The sequence below is a fragment of the Vulpes lagopus genome, chromosome 13 (genome assembly GCF_018345385.1).
Source record: "Vulpes lagopus strain Blue_001 chromosome 13, ASM1834538v1, whole genome shotgun sequence".
Classification (NCBI taxonomy): domain Eukaryota; kingdom Metazoa; phylum Chordata; class Mammalia; order Carnivora; family Canidae; genus Vulpes; species Vulpes lagopus.
Genome location: NC_054836.1, coordinates 21909191 through 21927239, shown reverse-complemented (window position 1 = coordinate 21927239; position 18049 = coordinate 21909191). Strand labels below are relative to the sequence as shown.

The following is an 18049-nucleotide window of genomic DNA, read 5'->3' as shown; positions in this document are numbered from 1 at the left end:
TGGTTTCTTCCACTATGCAAAAGCATTTTATTTTGGTGTAGTCCCATTAGTTGACTTTTGCTTTTGTTTCCCTTGCCTAGGGATACTTATCCATAAAAACATTGCCAAGGGCAATGTCCATTTTACTATCTAAGGTTTCTTTTAGGAGTTTTGATTTCAAGTAATACATGGAGATCTTCAATCCATTTTGAGTTTAATTTTGTGTGTGGTGTAAGAAAGTGGTTCAGTTTCATTCTTCTGCATGTAACTGTCCAATTTTTTTCAACACCATTTATTGAAGAGACAGTCTTTTTCCATTGTGTATTCTTGCCTCTTTTGTTATAGATTAATTGACCTATAGGTATGGGTTTATTTCTGAGCTATTTTGTTGTCTGTTTTTTTTTTTTTTTCCCCAGTACTATACTGTTTTGATTAACATAGTTTGAGATTTGGGATTGTGATGACTCCAGCTTTGTTCATCTTTCTCATAAAGTTGCTTTGGCTATTCAGAATCTTTTGTGGTTCCATGAAAATCTTAGGATTATTTTTTCTAGTTCTGTGAAAAATTCTATTGATATTTTGATAGAGATTATATTGAATCAGTAGATTACTTTGGGTAGTATGTATCTTTCCATTTAATTGTTTCATTTATTTGTCTTGTTTTCAATCTCTTTCATCAATGTCTTAGTTTTCAGAGTACAGGGCTTTCACTTGTGTGGTTAAATTTATTTCTTAGTATTTTTTCTTTTCTTTTTTTTTTTTAAGATTTTATTTATTCATGAGAGACACAGAGAGAGAGAGAGAGGCAGAGACACAGGCAGAGGGAGAAGCAGGCTTCATGCAGGGAGCCCGACATGGGACTTGATCCCAAGTCTCCAGGATCACGCCCCGGGCTGCAGGCAGCACTAAACCACTGCACCACCAGGGCTGCCCAGTATTTTATTTTCCTGATGTGATTGTAAATGGGATTTTTAAAAATTTCTTATTGTACTCATTTTTATTGTACACAAATGCAATAGATTTCTATTAATTTTGTATCCTGCAATGTCACTGAATACATTTATTAGTTCTAATAGTTTTTTGATGACATCTTTACGGTTTTCTGTACACAAAACCCTAGGTCATCTGCAAATAGAGATGGTTTTGCTTCTTTCTTACCAATTTGGATGACTTTTCTTTTTCTTATCTGATTGTTCTAGCTAGGACGTCCAGTACCATGTCAGATAAAAGTGGTGAGAATGGATGTCCTTCTCTTAATCCTGTTCTTAGAAGAAAAAAACTTAAAGCTTTTCACCAATGAGTATGGAAGATCTTTTTCCATCCTTTCACTTTCAAACTGTATGTCTCAGTTTTGAAGTGAGTCTCTTGTAGGCAGCATATAGACAGGTTGTATATTTTAACCATTCAATCATCTTATGTCATTTGGTGAATTTAGACCATTTACATTTGAATTATTCACAGGTATTTACTTACCACTATTTTGTTAACTGTTGTCTGGTTGTTTTGTAGATTTTCTCTCTTCCTTTCTTCTTTTGCTCTCTTCTTTTGTGGTTTGATTATTTAGTGTTACGCTTGGCTTCATTTTTCTTTATTTTTGGTGTATCTATTACAGCAAGTGGATACCAAGAAGATCTTGTATATAATAGTTTATATTCAGTTGATGGTTGCAACCAAACATATTCTGAAAGCATTACATTTTTACTACCCCCCTCTATTTTTTATGCATGTCCTATATTACATATATTAAAACTTATTTTGTGTATTTCTTGACTAATTTTTATAGATAAAATTAATTTTCTGCTTTTGTCTTTTAACTTTATTAGCATTAAGAATGGTTGATCTAACTTTACTGTATGTTTACTTATATCAGTAAAATGTTTTCCTTTCTTAATTTTCTTGCCTGTAGTTATAGCCTTTTATTTTCCACTTAAAAAGTCTCTTTAACATTTCTTATAAGGCCTGTTTAGTGGTGATGAACTTCTTAAACTTTTGCTTGTCTGGGAAACTCTCTCTCCTTCAATTCTGAAGAACAATCTTGCTGGGTAGAGTATTCTTGGTTACAGGTGGTTTTTTTTTTCCTTCAGCACTTTGAATATATAAGCCACTTTTATCTGGTCTACAAAGTTTCTGCTGAAAAAGAGGCTGATAGCCTTATGGAGTTGCCCTAATATTTAATTGTTTGCTTTGTTGTTGTTGTTTTAAATTTATTTATTCATGAGAGACAGAAAGGGAGAGGCAGAGACATAGGCAGAGGGAGAAGCAGGCTCCCTGTAGGGAGCCTGATGTGGAACTCAATCCCCAGACCCCAGGATCGCGACCTGAGACAAAGGCATATGCTCAACCACTGAGCCACCCAGGGATCCCAATAGATTTGTTTTTAAATATGAGTTAGATATGCCAAATAGAATTTCAAACACAGATCTGAAGTTGAGAAATGAGATTTAGGTTGGTGTTATAGATTTAAGAATACAGTTAATAGCAAGAGAAAAGCAAAAATGAATTATTGTGACCTCATCAAGATAAAAAGCTTTTGCACAGCAAAGGAAACAGTTAACAAAACTAAAAGGCAACCTACAGAATGGAAGAAGATACTTGCAAATGTCTTATCAGATAAAGGGTTAATATCCAGAATTTATAAGGAACTTATCAAACTCAACACCTCAAAAACAAAAAAATCCAGTCAATAAATGGGCAGAAAACACAAACAGATATGTCTCCTAAGAAGACATACAAATGCCCAACACACATATGAGAAGATGCTCAACATCACTATCAGGGAAATACAAATCAAAACCACAATGAGATACCAACTCACCTGTCAGAATGGCTAAAATTTAACAACTCAAGGAACCACAGATGTTGGCAAAGATGCTGAGAGAGGGGAACCCTCTTATACTCTTGGTGGGAATACAAACTGGTGCAGCCACTCTGGAAAACAGTATGGAGGTTCCTCAAAAAGTTAAAAATGGAGCTACCCTATGACCCAGCAATTGCACTCTTAGGTGTTTATCCAAAGGATACAAACATAGTGATTCAAAGGGGCACATGTACCCTAAGGTTTATAGCAGCAAAGCCCACAACAGCCAAAATGAAGAGCCCTGATGCCCTTTGACAGATGAATAGATAAAGAAGATGTGGCATACACACACACACACACACACACCAGAATATTAGTCACCATGAAGAATGAAACCTTGCCATTTATAACAACATGGATGGAACTAGAAAATATTATGCTAAGCAAAATAAGTCACTTAGAGAAAGACAAGTATCTTATGATTTTACTCTATGTAGAATAAGAAACAAAACAGGAACATAGGGGAAGGGAAGGAAAAATAAAGTAAGATGAAAATAGAGGAAGGCAAACTGTAAGAGATGCTGAACTCTAGGAAACAAACTGAGGGTTGCTGGAGGGAAAGAACAATTGGGTAATGAACATTAAGGAGGGCACTTGATGTAATAAGCACTGGGTGCTATATGCAACTGATGAATCACTAAATTCTACTCCTGAAACTAAAATACAGTATATGGTAACTAAATTGAATTTAAATAATTTTTTTAAAAAAGTACAGCTAATTGTAGCAATGTATGTGTAAAGTAAGAGTCCTAAAGATGAAATCTCAGAGTATTATCAAAAAAAAAAAAAAAGAAAGAAAGAAAAATCAAAACCATAAAGGACAGTTAGGCAGTATACAAACCAAGAAGGAGCGGTTTTTTTTTTTTAAGTTTCTTAATTTCAATATAGTTAACATAGAGTGTTATATTAGTTTCAGGTGTAAAATATAGTAATTCTGTACACTACTCAGTGCTCATCAAAAGTGTACTCTTTATCCCCAGCATCTATTTTACCCATCCCCATCTCCTTTCTGGTAACCAACAATTAGTTCTTTATAATGAAGTCTGTTTTTTGTTTTGTTTTACTCTTTTCTTTCTTAAATTCCACGAGGGAAATCATCTGGTATTTGTCTTTCTTTGACTAACATCTCACATAGCATTGCACTCTCTAGTTCCATCTATGTTGTTGCAAGTGGCAAGATATCATTTTTTTGTGGCTGAATAGTTTTCCTGTGTGTGTGTGTGTGTGTGTGTGTGTGTGTGTGTGTGTAAACCAACCACATCTTTTTCCATCCATAGATGGACACTTGGACTGCTTCCACAGTTTGTTGTAAACAGTGCTGCAAAAAACATAGGAGTGCATGTAACCCGTTGACCTCGTATTTTTGGATTTTTTGGGTAAATACCCAGCAGTGGGGTAACTAGACCAGAGGGTCTATTTTGAACATTTTGAGGAAACTCCATACTGTTTTCCACAGTAGCTGCAACAGTTTGCATTCCCACCAACAGTACACAAGGTTTCCTTTTTCTTCACATTCTTGCTAACACTTGTTGGCTCTTGTGTTTTTAATTTTAACCATTCTGACAGGTGTGGGGTAATACCTCATTTTGGTTTTGATTTAGATTTCCCTGATGATGAGTAATGTTGAACATCTTTTCCTGTGTCTGTTGGCTATCCGGATGCCCTCTTTGAAGGAATGTCTGTTCATGTCTTCTCATTTTTAATTGGATTATTCATTTTTTGTGTTTTTATCAGTTCTTTATATATTTTAGATACTAGCCCTTTGTCGGATATGTCATTTGCAACCATCTTGTCCCATTCAGTAGGTTGCTTTTTAGTTACTTCCTTCACTGTGCAGATTTTTATTTTGCTGTAGCCCCAATGTCCCATGGGACTACATGAGAGTCCCATGTAGTCCCACATGAGAGCATGTGAGTGAGTTGGAGACAGAGGGGCAGAGAGAGAGAAAAAGAGAATCTTAAGCAGGCTCCACACTCAGTGCAGAGCCAAATGCAGGACTCTATCTCACAATCCTGAGATCATGACCTGAGCCAAAATCAAGAGTCAGATGCTTAACTCAGCCACCCATTTGCCCTGCCCCAAAGGTTTATTTTTGCTTTTGTTTCCCTTACCTCAGGAGACATATCTAGGAAAATGCTGCTATGGCCAATGTCACAGAAATTATTGCCAGTGCTCTCTTCAAAGATTTTTATAGTTTCAGAGCTTACATTTAGGTCTTTAATCCATTTTGGGTTTATTTTTGTTTAAGAAAAAAAAAGTGATCCAAGTTTCATTCTTTGGCATATAGCTATCCAGTTTTCCTAACACCATTTGTTGAAGAGACAGTCTTTTCCCCACTGCATATTCTTTCCTCCTTTGTCATAAATTAATTAACCATGTAATCATGGGTTTATTTCTGAGTTTTCCATTTTATTCATCTGTGTCTTGTGCCAGTAACATACTGTTTTAATTACTATAGTTTTGTAATATAACTTGAAGTCCAGGATTATGGTACCTCCAATTTTTTTCAAGATTGCTTTGGCTATTTGGGGTATTCTGTGGTATCATATCAATTTTAGGATTTTTTGTTCTAGTTCTATGAAAAATGCTGTTGGTATCTTGATGGAGATTGCATTAAATGTATAGGCTGCTTTGGGTAGTATGGACATTTTAACAATATTTGTTCTTGCAATCCATGAGCATGGAATGTCTTTGTGTCATCTTCAATTTCACTCATCAGTGTTTTATAGTCTTCAGAGTACTGGTCTTTCATCTTTTTGGTTAGGTTTATTCCTATGTATTTTACTATTTTTAGTGCAATTTTAAGTGGGATTGTTTTCCTTCTCTTTCTGCTGCTTTGTGTATAGAATGAAATGGATTTCTGTACAGTGATTTTATATCCTGCAACTTTACAAAATTCACTTAATCAGTTCTCTAGCAGTTTTTTGGTGGAATCTTAAGGGTTTTCTATATACAGTAAACAGGAGTGGTTTAAAAGCAGTAAGGAATAGTTAATACCATCAAGCCTCACAGGATAACGTATCAGTTTTGCAGTGCATAATATCCTATTGGTTTTGACAAGTGAGTTACATTAGTGAGAGCAGTGGATGAGGTTAAAAGAAAGGGAGACAGTGAAATTGAGGGTATTGCTAAATGGCTGGAGGAAGTGAAAGATCAGAGAAACTAGGACAGACTAAGGTAGAAGTGAAGGCAGTACAAGAATAACATTGAAAAAATTGAGTGGCCAAAATCCTAGAGTTCATAGTTAAAGACCATTCCCTAACACTGCCAAGTGCGCAGTTCCCAAACTTTCTCAGTTTACATGCTCTTAGTGTCTCAGTATTTACAAAGCATACCTACAGCTAAAACTAACAAAAACCCCCAAAATACAAGTTTCATTTACTACATAGTTCTAATAACTTAGTTTTTATGCCCTAACAACTTAGCATCTGTTTGGACACAACACAGCTTTTCAAACTTTGTAATCATATTGAACATTTTTGTGTGATACTTTTATCACAGCAATTGCTAAAAGCACAGCTTCTCAAAGAAATATCATCCAAAAGGATGCTGCAATGTAACAGTAAAACTTTGAAATACCTCAAGCTAGTAATTTGTTTGGTGTCCAATAAGTATGGCTGTGATTTCCGGAAAAATTTTTATGAGTGGTTTAAGTGAATTTTGAACCATTAGAAAACCATCAGGTACTACATATGTCAACCATATGGATATATTAAGGTCACCAAAGTGATGGCAAGACTTGAGATGGAGAAGTATGAGCCAGTTGCCAAAGGAAAAGAATAGGGAAGTATAACCAGAAAGAAAATAGTACAAATGAAAGAATTAAGTAAAGGTGGCATGGTGATGGGTTGAAAGGGACAACAGGAGGAGATTCTGTGTTACAGTAAAAAGGATCCACAACTCCCCCTTCACAAAACACAAAGAAGCATTGTCCTTTTGGGTGTTAGATGCTTATAAGCCAGGAAAGATGAACAAGACTGTACTGTGCAGAGTTTAAGGATGTGATATATTTGTTCATAATGAAATGGTTCCTAGATGCAAGCTAGATTTTAAACTCCTAGAGGGCAAAAGCTTTATTTTATTCATTTCTTATATTCCTGGGGCCTACAATGTAGACCCTAGATTAATCACAGATTTACTGACTCCCTTTCAATGAGAAAAGACAAACATCAACCTCCAAACTGACTCAATGAGGGATACTAAAAAAGACTGAGGAGTCTGGCAGCCATACACAAAGAAAAAGCCCAATATGGCAAAAGAGAGTAAATATAAATCAATTATTAATCTGAAAAATGATCACTTCAGAATCTCAAAATAGACATACATAACTATTTTTTTTGATTAAACATTTTAGGATATGCATGGGATTACCACTTGACTATTTCAGTTCATAATGAATTAAAAAAATTTATGAGTATTTTTATCTCCCCAATTATGAGGCAATACATGAGATTCTCAAGGTAACTACAAATTGTATAATTTAAGGGTTCATCTGTTATTAATAAACACTGTAGAAACATTACACTACCATTTGTACGATAGATTATACCATGTGTGGTACTGAATCTTAAAGCTACTTTTTAATCTTCCATTATATCTAAACAATGACTCAGGGAGAAAGGATATTTATAAGAATAATCATACACACATTATTAAAGTAGAAATGATGAAAATTTCAGGGTGACAATACATAAATAATAACTCTGTTGGAATTCCACATCTATTATTATTACAATATACTCATCTACTGACGCTAAAACCATGAGGCTAAGGCTTGAACAAAAATAGCATTAAATTTATACATAAACTTCTGGCAAAATTGTACAATTTTGTCCATTTTACAGTCACTCTTTCTTGTTTAGTCCAAAAATCAAATCCTATCAGGCAAATACTGTTACTTCAATAATACAAAGTTTTGTCTACCAGTCATATGTTGATCTATACATTGTCGATAACATCCCCAAGTAAAAGAATATTTCATTAATATCAGGCATTCTCAAAGCCTAAAATCTTAAGAAATAAATTTTTTAAAAAAACATGAGAGTTAAAATAAGGAGTTCTGAACTTAAAATGCTTTGCTAAGTTTTATTGTATAGATTAAAATTCTGGTTTCCTAGATTCAGTAATACTAAATTGTCTGTTGGGTTTAGTAGCTTCTTGCATCAGCTCCTGCAACTGTCCAATTTGTTCATCACGAAAGTCATTAAGTTTTTCTTCCGGTAGGGCAGCTCCAAAACATACTTTTTCTGTTGAATTTTGTCTGTTTTCATTAGTTTGTTGCCATAGCACTGAGGCATACACCTAATAAAAAGACCAAAAAAAAAAAAGTTATATATATAAAAGTAAGATATATATTTACTCATTTAATGTTAGAGAACTTAAAAAAAATCTAATTCCAAGTCACTATTTTTCTCCATCACTGAAGATACAAACAAAATGGCTGCTGATTTACTATTGGTGAAAATTTCAAATATATGTTATTTTTAGCACTGTTAAGAGTTTCAATAGATTTTTAGCAGTTTTTAACCTGGAAATCTGGGGGGTTGGGAATGGCCCATGGATAGACTTGAAGAACATGCATATACCACCCAAAAGTGATATGCTAAATTGTATGCACAGAAGTACTACAAATAGTTCTGGGGCTCTAGCTTTCCTCAGGTTTTCTTTTTTTTCTTTCTTTTTCTTTTTTAAAAAAATTTATTTATTTATTCATGAGAGATACAGAGAGAGAGAAAGGCAGAGACACAGGCAGAGGGAGAAGCAGGCTCCAGGCAGGGAGCCCAAGCCAGGACTCGATCCTGGGTCCTCAAGATCATGCCCTGGGCTGAAGGCAGCGCTAAACCACTGAGCCTCCTGGGCTGCCCTTTCCTCAGGTTTTCAAAAGAGAGTGGTGGTTCTTATAGACTTAACAGTAGGTTGCAAAATTTATTGTTAATTCTCTTACTTTCAATTAAAACACTAATTCACACTAGAGAGAAAGTTATCAAATCCTTAACCTTTTAATATTTAATAATAATCTTTGTCAGGAAAAAAATCTCTATTTTTCATGCTGTAGTTTTTCTCTCATTCAATCAGCATCTTTAGTCTAATACTCCAACTACTGTTGTCTGGCACAAGTGATACATTTTTGAAGCAGACTTTCACTCTACAATCAATCCTTTAATCAGACAGTAAGTAACAATATATTTTAGTTCATGAAGTTAAAAGAATGTATGCACCCTCTAGGTAAGTAAATATTTAACTCTATATAATGCCACTAACTCTATCTAGTTTAATTAAATTGTTTATAACTGGATTGCCATTATTACCAAAGAAACTTTAATTCAAGACATTCCAAATCTTTACCTGTATTGAAAATATTTTATGTTTTACAGAAGTCAGTTTCATATAATAACTGAAAAAGAGCTGCACACAAGCTTTATCAATCCCACCTCTAAGTATATGCCCCAGAACAGGGTTTCTCAACCTTCACACTATTAACAAATTGGATAATACTTTTGTAGTAGGGTGGATGGGAGTCTGTTCTTGCACCATAGGATGTTTTAGCAGTATATCTAGTCTCTACCCAGGAGATGCCAGTAGCACACCCTCCTCAGTCTTGATAATCAAAAATGCCTCCAACCTTGCTAACTGTTCCCTGGCTGACCCAGGTTGAGAACTATCATTCTAAAGAAACTTTCAAACATGTGACTGAGTGGCATAAGAAGTGTGGTACTACTTGTTAAAGCAAAAATTGGAAACAAGGGCAGACCCGGTGGCTTAGTAGTTTAGTGCCGCCTTCTGCCCAGGGTGTGATCCTGGAGACCCAGGATCAAATATCGCATCAGGCTCCTTGCATGGAGTCGGCTTCTCCTTCTGCCTCTCTCTCTATAATAAATAAAAAATCTTAAAAAAAAATTGGAAACAATCTCACTGTACTTCTCAGTAGAAGAAAGAACAAATACACTAAGCTTTATTCAGATACTTCATCTTTTCAAAGAGCCAGTTCTTGGTTTCATTGCTCTTTTCCATTGTTTTGTTTTTTAGTCTCCATTTCATTTATTTCTGCTCTGGTCTTTATTATTTCCTTCTTTCTACTAGATTCAGGCTTTGTTTATTCTTTAGCTCGTTCAGTTCTTTTAGCTAGCTAGCTCTTATAGGTGTAAGGTTAGGTTGTTTGAGATTCTTCTTGTTTCTTGAGGTAGGCCTGTATCACTATAAAATTGTTGTCACTTCATTCCAAAGATTTTACTGTTGTGTTTTCATTCATCTCCATGTATTTTTTAAATTTCCTCTTGATTTCTTTATTAACTCACTGGTTGTTTAGCAGCATGTTGTTTAGCCTACTACATGTGTTTGTTTTTTCCATTTTTTTTCTTGTGACTGATTTCTAGTTTGATACCCTTGTGGTCAGAAAACATGCATGATATGATTTCAATCTTCTTAAATTTTTTGAGACTTACTTTGTGGCCTAACGTGACCTATCCTGGAGAATGTTCCATGTGCACTTGAAAAGAATGTATATTGTTGTTTTGTATGGAATGTTGTATATGTAAGTCCATCTGGTCTTGAATACAAAGCCACTGCTTATTAATTTTCTGCCTTAACGACTACCCAGTGATATAAGTGGGATGTTAAAGTCCCCTACTATTATTATATTACCCTAAATTTCTCTTAATATCTGTTTATATTTGCTTTCTGTATTTTGGTCTCCAATGTTGGGTATTAGATATTTACAATTCTTATATCCTCCTGTTGAAGGATCCCTCTATTATTATGTAGTGCCCTTCTTTGTCTCATTACCATCTTTGTTTTATTTTTTTAAGATTTTATTTATCTGAAAGAAAGAGAGCACAAGCAGGGGGAGTGGCAGAGGGAGAGGGAGAAGCAGGCTCCCCACTGAGCAGGGAGCCTGACATGGGGTTCCATCCCAGGACCTTAGTATCATGGCCTGACCCAAAGGCAGATGCTTAACCAACTGAGCCACCCAGGTGCCCCACAGTCTTTGCTTTAAAGTCTATTTTGTCTGATTTGAGTATTGCTACCCAGTTTTTCCTCCCTCCCTTTTACATGGAATATCTTTTTTCATTCTTTCACAGTCTATATGTTTGAGCTCTGATGTGAATCTCTCGTAGACAGTATACAGATGGGTCTTGTTTTTTTTTAATCCATTCAGTCATCTAATGTCTTCTGATGGGAGCATTTAGACCATTTACATTTGAAGTAATGGTTGATAGGTATGTAACTGTCATTTTGTTAAACTGTTTTCCAGTTGCTTTAGTTGTTCTCTGTCCATTTCTTCTTCTCTCTTTTCCCTTGATTGGCGAATTCCTGTGGTGTTATGCTTGGCTTCCTTCCTCTTTATTTTTTTGTGTATCTATTATAAGTTTTTAGTTTGTGGTTACCATGAGGTACGTATATAACATTATATATAACAAGGATAAAGCAACTATATTAAAATGGCAGCCACTTAGGTTTGAACATTCCAAAAGAACTTTTTAACTCCTACTTCCACAGTTCATGTAAATGTTGTCATATATTACCTTTTTATTCATATTTTCCCTACTTTCAATTAGGGCCTCCCCCTCCCACCTTAAGTCCCTTTAACATTTCTTATAAGGTTGGTTTAACTTTTCTTTGTCTGCGAAACTCTTTATCTCTCCTTGCCAGGTAGGAAACAAAACAAAACAAAATCATAAAACCAAAAATATTCTTTCAGCTCTTTACAGGCCAGAAGAGAGGGGCATGATACATTCAAAGTTCCTGCCGAAAAATCAGCAGAGGCTTTATGGAGTTTCCCTCTGTTACTGCTTTAAAATTTTCTCCTTATCTTTAACTATTGATATTTCAATTATCATGTGTCAAGTGATGTGGACTTCCTTGAGTTCATCTTGTTTGGAATGTTCTGCAGTTCCTCAACAAAGATTCCTATTTTCTTCCCCTCTCTTCTCCTTCTGGGACTTCTATAATATAAATGGGTACTTGAGAGTCTAAAAGATATTTTGAATCATTTAAAAAGCTTTTTTGCTGTTCAGCTTGGGTGCTTTCCATTACCTTGTCTTCTAGATCACTGATCAGTTCCTCTGCATCCACTAACCTGTTGATTCCCTCTGATGTATTTTTCATTTCAGTTACTGTATCCTTCAACTCTGGTTCTTTTTTGTATTTTCAGTCTCTTTGTTGAAGTTCTTACTGAGTTCTCTTCAGTGAGCATCTTTATGATTATTACTTTAAATTATATCAGACATATTACTTATCTCCATTTCATTTGGAGTATATTCCTCTGTCTCATTTTGCTTGACATTTGGTGTTTGTTTCTATGAATCAGAATTTTCCTAAACTTGAAGGAATAGCTTTGTGTATGGTCATCCCTGGTGGAAGCTTTGGCTTCTTGGTGGTGACTTTGGCTGGCTGGAACATGGTGGGGGTGGGAGGGTCTCAAAGCTCTCTGTTCAGAGGATATCCTGGCAAGATAGCTAAAATGAGAGAAAAGTGGGGTGCTCTGATGGGGCAGGGGCCCTGGAGTCCCAGGGACTTCCTCGTAGGGGGTGTCCTGGTGGGGTGGTTGGAGCCAAGGTGAGTCCCAGGATGCTTAGTACCGTAGATGTGAGCTAGGAGGTCCCCAGAGCATACTGAGTAAGCCATCTGGAGCCAAAGCGGTGTGGCCTAGACTGTTCCAGGATGCTTAGCACTGGTATACCTTTGTACCTTGGCATGATGGTTGGAACAGCAGTAAGTGCTGACATGGGTATTCTGATTTATGTTTCTCTGAGGCTGCCTTGGTGGGATGGCTGAGGCTGGTGTGGACTAGGGTCCTGGGGCTCACTGGGGTGACAGGTTAGCTAGGGCACCCAAACCACTCTCCTGTCCATGCTACCTAGGAGGAGGGGGAAACATAAACCAAGGCTCTTGCTAGCCCCTCCTACCCAGAGAGAATTTCAGCAGCTCCCTTCTTGTTTGGTCAAGTTTCTCTTCCTGTTCAGATCCTTTATATTGTAATAGTAGTTGTTGGGGTTTTTTTTTTTTTTTTTTACCCTTACTTAGCTTTTTTTTTTTTTTTTTTTTAATTATGATAGGTGACAAGGATTAAGGAGTGTACTATTTCACCCATCCCCCCACCTACCTCCCCTCTGGTAACCATCAGTTAATTCTCCATAATTATTTGTTTGGTCTTAAATTCCACATGACTAAAATCATACAGTATTTGCCTTCCTCTGGCTTATTTTGCAGAGCATTATTTTCTCTAGCTCTATCCATACTGTTGCAAATGGCAAGATTTTTATTTTATGGCTGGGCAATAGTCCATTGTATATCCATACCACACTTTCTTTATCCATTCATCTATTGAGGACACTTGGGCTGCTTCCATAGTTTGGCTACTGTAAATAATGCTGCAATAAATATGGGGGTGTATGTATCCCTTTGAGTTAGTGTTTTATATTTTGGAGGTAAATACCTAGTAGTAGGGTAACTGGATTACAGGATCTATTTTTAACTTTTTTTTAAGGAAACTCTATACTATTTTCCACAGTAGCTGCAACAGTTTGCATTCCCACCAAGAGTGCACAAGGGTATCTTTTTCTCCACATCCTTGTCAACACTTGTTTCTTGTGGTTTTGATTTTAGCCATTCTCATAGTGTGAGATGATACCTCATTTTAGTTTTGGTTTGCATTTCCTTGATGATGAATGATGTTGAGCATCTTTTCATGTGTCTATTGGCCATCTGGAAGCCCTCTTTGGAAGGATATCTATTCATGTCTTCTGCCCATTTTTTAATTGTAGTATTCATTTTGGGGTATTGAGTTTTATCAGTTCTTTATATATTTTGGATACTAGCCTTTTATTATATGTCATTTGCAAGTATCTTCTTTCATTCAGTAGGTTATCTTTTCATTTTGTTGGTTCTATCCTTCACTGTACAGAAGTTTTTTATTTTGCTGTAGTCCTTGCTTTCTCAGGAGACACATCTAGAAAAATGTTACTATGGCCAATGTTAGAGAAATTACTGTCTGTGTTCTCTTCAAGGAGTTTTATGGTTTCAGGTCTTACATTTACATCTTTAATCCATTTGGAGTTTATTTTTGTGTATGGCAAAAAAAAAAAAAGGTGGTCCAAGTTTCAGCCTTCTGCATGTAGCTGTCTGGTTTTCCCACCACCATTTGTTGAAGAGACAGTCTCTTCCCCACTACATATTCTTTCCTCCTTTGTTACAGAATAACTGACCATATAATCATGCATTTATTTCTGGGTTTTCTGTTCTGTTCCATTGATCTATATTCCTATTTTTTAAATTTTATGTATTTGTTTGAGAGAGAGAAAGCACAAGCTGGGAGAGGGACAGAGGAGAAGCAAACTCCCTGCTGTGCAGGGAGCCCAGAGTGGGGCTCAATCCCAGGACCCAGGGATCATGACCTGAACCAAAGGCAGATGCCCAATGACTGAGCCACTCAGGTACCCTATATGTCTATTTTTATGCCAATATCATACTGTTTTAATTACTCCATTTTGTAATATAACTTGAAGTCCGGAATTGTGATAACCTCCAGTTCTGTTTTTCTTGTAGTTGCTCTTCTTTGTTCTGTGCCCCAGGGCATCTGGCACTGGTGTGTGCTAGATGGTCTGAGCTCACTGAGGCACCAGGCCTGTGAAGATGCTCAGCCCCTGCTCCCATCTGTACTTTCAAAATGGAGGGGAAGCATAGGCCTGGTGCTCACCAACAGTTCTCTTGCCATTTGGCAGGATTCTAGGACTGGTTCCTTTACATTCTAGTTGCCCTTTTCAGCCATGGCTTTTTTTCTATAGTCTAGAGCAAACATATCTGCTTATCATCCCTCAGTACTATCCCTCCCCACCATAGTTTGCAGTGCTTGGGGTGGGGGTTCTCTTTGTTACCATGTAGAGAATAGTAAGAGAGATGGAAACATGGTATATCTATCCTTTGTTGTACAGAAGCTGTTCAGTCACCCCTCAGGTTTTTGTTTTTGTTTTTCAGGAGGAATTGCTCTATTAATAGTTAAATCAATAGGTATACCAATGAATAAATAGGTATACGTATTTATTGATATAAATAGGTATATCAATGTTGGAGGTAAGGTCTACTCATAGTAAATCATCTTGGACTAGAATTTCAGATACTACTTTATAACCCATTAACAGGTAAATAAACTAACTATTTATCAGCATGGATGAATGTCTAAATCAGAATCCAAAAAGTGTATTTTAAAAAGTTCTGAAAAGAAGAACAAATTTGGAGCATTCACAGCATCTGACTGCAGAACTGACAAAGCTACATTAAATAATTAAAACAATGTGATACAGGCTTTAAGATAAACATATAGACCAACAGAATAAAATTTAGAGTCCAGAAATAAACCCTACATATATGGCCAATTGATTTTCAACAAGAGTGTCAAGGCCACTCAATGGGGGAAAGAATAGTCTCTTCAAGAGACACTCCTGAGAAAACTGGATCCCTCCCTCCCAGTATATACAAAACTTAATACAAAATCCATGAAACTTCAGATCTAAATATAGGAGATAAAATCATAAAACTCCTAAAAGAAAATAGGTAAATCTTCATGACCTTGAATTTGGCAATGAATTCTGAAAAATGACCCCAAAACACAAACAATAAAAGAAATAAGGAGATCCCTGGGTGGCTCAGTAGTTTAGCACCACCTTTAGCCTGGGGCATGATCCTAGGGACCCGGGATCCAGTCCCATATCAGGCTCCCTGCATGGAGCCTGCTTCTCCCTCTGCCTGTCTTTCTCTGTGTCTCTCATGAATAAATAAAGTCTTAAAAAAAAAACAAAACTGTGCCTTTAACAAAATCAAAAGCTTCTTTGCACCAGAAAACATTATTAAAGTGAAAAACCAAACTACAGAATGGGAAAAAATAATCACAATCAATGTACTGGATGAAAACACCCAGCCTATAAAAAAACAAAACAAACACAAAACTCCTATAACTCAACCACAAAAAGACAACAGCCCAATTTAAAAAGTAGACATTTCTTCAATGATGATATAGAAATGGTCAACGAGCATATTATTTTTTAAAATATTTTATTTATTTATTCATGAGAGATACAGAGAGGCAGAGACATAGGCAGAGGGAGAAGCAGGCTCCATGCAGGAAGCCTGATGTAGGACTCCATCCAGGGACTCAATCCAGGGACTCCAGGATCACACCCTGGGCTGAATGAAGGCAGCCCGCTTAACTGCTGAGCTACCCAGGGGTCCCAGGTCAATGAGCATATTAAAAGACACTTAACATCATTAGGGAAATGCAAATCAAAGCCCTATTGTGTTGGCAAGAATCTGAGGAAAATAGCATTGCTGATGGGATATGAAATGGTACAGCCTCTAAGGAAAAGAAATTTGGCAATTCCTCACAAGGCTAAAGAATTATTGTATGACCCAGCAATTCCACTCATTGGTATATAACCAAAATAAATAAAAGAAGGAACTCAGACACTTGTACTCCTCTGTTCATTACAGCCTTACTCACAAAGGCTAGTATGTGGAAACAACCCATGTGTCCATTAGATGAATGGATAAACAAAATGTGGTATAGATACAAGGAAATAATATTTATCCTTAAAAAGGAATGAAGTTCTGGTATATTCTACAACATGGATGAACTTTGAAAACATTATGCTAAGTAAAATAAGCCTTACACAAAGAATATTGTAGGATTCCAGTTACATGAAACATGTAGAATAAACAAATTTAGAGGGACAGAAAATAGAACAGAGGTTACCTCGGGCTGGGAAAATGGGATTTATTGCATAGCAGGCACAGGGTGTCTGTTTGGGTAAAAAAAGGGTTTGGGAATAGAAAGTGGTAACTGATGCACAACATTGTAAATGCAATTAATGTTCATGAATTATATGCTTTAAAATGGTTGAAATGGAAAATTGTATGTTATATACTTTTTTAAAATCACATTAAGAAAAAGGTTATGCAAGAAATTTTATATCAATTAATGGCGGAGTAGCTTCTATCAGACCAACTTTCCTGCAGATAATCTTGTAACTCCAGAGAACTATAATCAAACAACAACCCCAAGGCACTTGAGAACAACCAGAGTTACAGAGAAAATAGAAAGGAGTCGACTCTTCAGAAATTGACAGAGAATACTGGGTTAGATTCCCATATTTATGGCTTTTAGTCTAAGATTCCTGTTGGTGCTGAGAGGTAAGGGGAGAAGCTGTGGACACTGTGGGCTAACCATAGCAATTGGAAAGTGACAAGGGGATATCACAGGAAAAAAAAAAAAAGAACTATAGAAAGGGAACTCTGAATTCTGTAAATAAACTCTGCCAAAATATCTGGCTAACCCCATAACTATGAATGCTCAGAACAGACTCAAAACAGCCCCCCAAAAAGGGTAAAAAAAAAAGATATTTCAGTAGCTTCTCATCAAAGAAGACAGAATTTGGAATCTGAGTTCTGCCAAATTAACTGCTTGATAAAATCAAGACATTTTGGAAGAAAATGGTGGAATAATGTCTCTACGATGTATCATTCAGTGTCCAGGAAAAAAAAAACCCAAGATTACTAGAAGCATGGAAATTCAAAAGAAAAGATAATGTCTGAATGGAAAAGTTAATGTCTGTAAAGATTATATTTTTAAGTAATCGCTACACCCAATATGAGGCTCCAACTCACAACACTGACATCAAGAGTTGCATGTTCTACTGACTAAGCTAGCCAGGTGTCCCTGGTGGAAAGGGATTTTAAAGCAGCTATTATAAATATGTGTAAGTACATAAAAGAAAATTTGACCATAATGAATGCATATGAGAAATTTCAGAACAGAATAAATTGTTAGAACCAAATGAAAATTCTAGAACATCAAGATGCATTATCTGAACTGTAAAAAAAAAAAAAAAAAAAAAAAAAACCCACTGGGCTTAAAAGCATACTAGAGTTGAAAGAAGAAAGATCCAGTGAACTTGAAATATATCAGAAGTTATTCAATCTATAAGAAAAAAACTATTAAACTTAAGATCAATGTTATATGAGACAAGGTCAAAACATTTATTTAGATGGAACTGGAGAAAAAGAATGAGGCAGGAAATATATTTGAAAAGTAAGTATCTGAAAAACATACAGATTCAAATTGCTTAGCAAGTTCCCAGCAAAAACTTACAAAATGAAGCCACTCTTGGCCACATTAGAGTTTTAAAAAGGACCAATAAAGCAAAAATCTTACATTTATAAACA

General features: G+C 35.9%; 1 protein-coding gene across 1 annotated transcript in view; it reads right to left on the bottom strand.

Moving 5' to 3' along the window:
• Positions 1–7907: 7907 nt before the first annotated feature.
• The window catches only part of SDHAF3 (succinate dehydrogenase complex assembly factor 3), a 66157-nt gene continuing 56015 nt past the window's right edge, over positions 7908–18049 (bottom strand). The window contains exon 2 of the mRNA XM_041728094.1: positions 7908–8137. Within this exon, the coding sequence (XP_041584028.1) occupies positions 7934–8137 (204 nt within the window). The 3' untranslated portion in view covers positions 7908–7933. The remainder of the gene's footprint in view (positions 8138–18049) is intronic.